This window comes from Arvicola amphibius, chromosome 7, assembly GCF_903992535.2.
Source record: "Arvicola amphibius chromosome 7, mArvAmp1.2, whole genome shotgun sequence".
Lineage (NCBI taxonomy): Eukaryota > Metazoa > Chordata > Mammalia > Rodentia > Cricetidae > Arvicola > Arvicola amphibius.
Genome location: NC_052053.1, coordinates 66,225,695 through 66,229,520, shown reverse-complemented (window position 1 = coordinate 66,229,520; position 3,826 = coordinate 66,225,695). Strand labels below are relative to the sequence as shown.

At 41.0% G+C, this 3,826-nt stretch overlaps 1 gene segment (V, D, J or C); it reads right to left on the bottom strand.

The window, feature by feature from the left end:
* Positions 1-2,652: 2,652 nt before the first annotated feature.
* Positions 2,653-3,245, bottom strand: LOC119819840. The segment is given in 2 exon segments: positions 2,653-3,038; positions 3,138-3,245. Coding segments are annotated over 2 exon segments (432 nt in total).
* Between the last annotated feature and the right edge of the window lie 581 nt (positions 3,246-3,826).

Genomic DNA, 3,826 nt, shown 5'->3' with positions numbered 1-3,826 from the left:
TCCCATTAGATCAGTCCCACCGTCTCAGTAGGTGGATACACCCATTGTGGTCCTGACTTCCTTCCTCATGTTCTCTCTCCTTCTGCTCTTCATCTGGACCATGGGAGCTCAGTCCAGTGCTCCATTGTGGGTCTCTGTCTCTATCTCCATCCATCGCCAGATGAAGGTTCTATGGTAATATGCAAGATATTCATCTATGTGGCTATGGGATAAGGCCAGTTCAAGCACCCTCTCTGCTGCTGCCCAAGGACCTAGCTGAGGACATCTCCTTGGACACCTGGGAAGCAGTAAGGGACATTTAAAATGTACAACTGCAACCTCAGCCACACAGAGTCCTCATTCCAGATACAACCACACATTTAAACATACATAGACAGAGACTCACAGAGAGCAAATGAGAGTTCTACTTCCAGTTACAATCCTTACCCTGAACTGGATTCACGGTTTGTAGTTATTTACAACTGTGCCATGGAAACCCATCCTACACACCCACATGAAGAAATAGTCTCACATTCACAGATAGAGGGGATTACTTTCTTTTTTTTCACAGAGTCATCTAGGTGGCCTCTCTATATAGACCAAGCTATGAGAGATTTTCTTGCTCTGTCTCCCTAGTGAATGTATTAAGACTGGTTTCACTACACCCAACCATCAAATGCAGTGTTCTTGATAATTAATGAATTTAGTTTTATGAAAAACTTTTAACACAATATATTCTGATGATAATTTCCCTTCCCTCTTCTTTTTCAGATCTTGCCCATCTCCACAATTCCAGAATTACATGAGAAGTCAGAGTTTTAAGGGTTGTTATGAGGGCGTAAAAGGTTTAGATTCAAGGCATTAATTTTCATAGAGACTGTTAATGGTTTAAAAATCCATAATTGGCAATACATTTTCTCTTTTAAAAATTATTATAGCAGGGGCCGGAGAGATTGCTCAGTGGTTAAGAGCATTGCCTGCTCTTCCAAAGGTCCTAAGTTCAATTCCCGGCAACCACTTGGTAGCTCACAACCATCTGTAATGAGGACTGGTGCACTCTTCTGGCATGCAGACATACACACAGACAGAATATCGTATACAAAGTAAATAAATAAATAAATAAATATTTTTAAAAAATTATTATACCATACACATTTTTCCTTTTACAAATTACAAGTCTTTTTATCAACGTATAGTGATGATATCCTGAGCTCAAGAGTTGGGTCAGTGGTAAGGCGCCTGACTCGCAATATTAGTATCTTAGCTTGAGGCACAACACTTAGCTTAGAAGCTGGGTGTGATGGTTCATCCTATATTCCCAGCACTGGGGAGGTTGTGAATGGAGGTTCTCTAAGACTTGTCATTCAACGATTCTATCTGAGCATGTGTTGTCTAGGTTCACTGTGAGATCCTGTCTCAAAAATATGATAGAAATCAACTGATAAACATTCTCAAACTCAACACTGGCATCCAGACACCTTTGAAAACCATATACTATGCACACAGAGTCTAGTCAAATAGCATTTACAACCATTCAAACATTGTCCTTACCCTGAATTTGATTCATGGTTTGTAGTTATTTACAGCTGTGCCATGGATGCTGCAGACCTTGGATGAACTGCTTGCTGTGGAACCCAAGAGGTGAACTCTTGTAGACTTGTTTCACTTCTCAATCTGGGGAATTTCTTTCCTTTTCCAGCCATGAGAGTGAAATATTTAAGTCTAAGAGAGTGAGAAATAGTATTTGTCTAAGTGCTTAATTCTTATTTTTAAGTGAGTGTGTTTCTTAAACATAAGACCTTTCACATCATCAGAACGCACTCTTCCACAGAGCTAGAAGACTTGTTCAATCTTTTAAAACATCACTTTTTTCCTACAGAAAAGAATTTTGGATCTGCATTTATACACTATTAAAGTAAACACGAGGAATCACAAATTCTTCTTTTTTGATGCCCACCACTTATAACTATTTCTGTAAAGGATCAATCTACTGAGCATGGATGTCATGAATGTTGGGGCATTGAGGTTAAATCAAACCAAACAAAGAAAAGATAAGGAAGAGGACAAGGAGAAGTACAGGGAAACTTCACCCTCAGCTGGTGACTCCTGTTCTGCGTCTGGACTCCATGATCTTTTCAAGACTACAGTGTAGTGGAACCACAGCATCTGATGGAATCTCACTATCCATGGTCAACTCCACAAACCTGAATTAAATGGCAAAAATGAGAGCAGACTGCACATATGAGTTACAGTGTCAGCCACACATTGAAAAGAGGAAGACAGAGGCTGTTAAACATCATATGTCAGCACACACACATACACACACACACACACACACACACACACACACACACACACACACACGGAGAGTACTTAGAGAGAAAGTGTGGGAGACAGAAAGAGAGAAAAAGAGGGAGAGTGAGAGTGAGTGAGACATTGAGAGACAGGTAGACAGAGTTAAAGGGAAACAAGGAGAAACACATAAATAAACACATACAACCCAACAGGAAAAAGAAACTGGAACAAACATTTGGACATTCAAGGATTAGTACACTCTATACCTGTAGAGAAAATCCCTAAATGTGATATGGAGAGGCAGTGCAGACACAGAGAAGTCCAGTCTTCCATGCTTCTCTGAGCAGTCTCTTCTCTGATCCTGATTTCTAAGGGATCTCAGCGACCCCTCCTGGTCCTATGTTCCCCACAGGGATGTTTATGTCTGAGCTCCCAGTAGCATACACTCACTGTGTCTCTTGCACAGTAATACATGGCTGTGTCCTCAGACCTCAGACTGTTCATTTCCAGGTACAGAGTGTTCTTGGCATTGTCTCTGGAGATTGTGAACCGGCCCTTCACAGCGTCAGCATATTTGGTATAGCCACCACCACCACTACTAATGCATGCAACCCACTCCAGCCCCTTTCCGGGAGCCTGGCGGACCCAGTGCAAGTAATAATCACTGAAGGTGAATCCAGAGGCTGCACAAGAGAGTTTCAGGGACTTTCCAGTCTGCACTAAGCCTCCCCCAGACTCCAGCAACTGCACCTCACAATGAACACCTGTAAACACAAAGAATTATGGTTAGAAAACTGACACAAAAGACATTTTTCTCTTTCTCATGTCCACACAGCACACAGTATCTCATATTTATAAATTACCTTTTAAAATCAGGACAGAGAAAACCAATATGAGCCCTAAGTCCATGGTGAGTGGTCTATGTTCAGTGTTGAGCTCTGACTGGAAGGACTTGGGATTCCAGGACTTGTCTCTTCTGCCAGAGCTGCAGGGTCAGTTCAGGGCTGGGTCTTATGGGCTCAAAGAAGCCTTATTTGCATATCTTCCTGCTATAGCAGGCGCTGTAATTGGACCTGGGCAGAAGGCAGTATTAAGCGCAGACATAAGACATCATACACACTGCTGACAGTTATAAAAATCTAAGCATTAACATACACATTTTCTTTCACTACACTGTACTTACTTCCCTTTTCACCTTATGCAAAGAAAATGTTGTGTTTTTACACTGTCATGTCTCTTTAGGATCAATGTGAAATTGAAAAGTTCCACACTCCTCTCTTTCTAGATACTATCTCTATCTGCTCCTATAAACATAGTTGAACAAATGCTTTTGTAGTATGATTGATCATCTTTTGGGTATATGCCCAAGAGTGGTATTGCTGGATCCTGACATAAGTTGATTTCAAATTTTCTGAGAAACCACATACTTATTTCCCAAGTGGTTGTACAAGTTTGCATTCCCACTAACAATGGATGAGTGTTTCCTTATTCCACCTCCTCTCCATCATAAGCTATCATTAGTGTTTTTAATCTTAGACATTCTAATATGTGT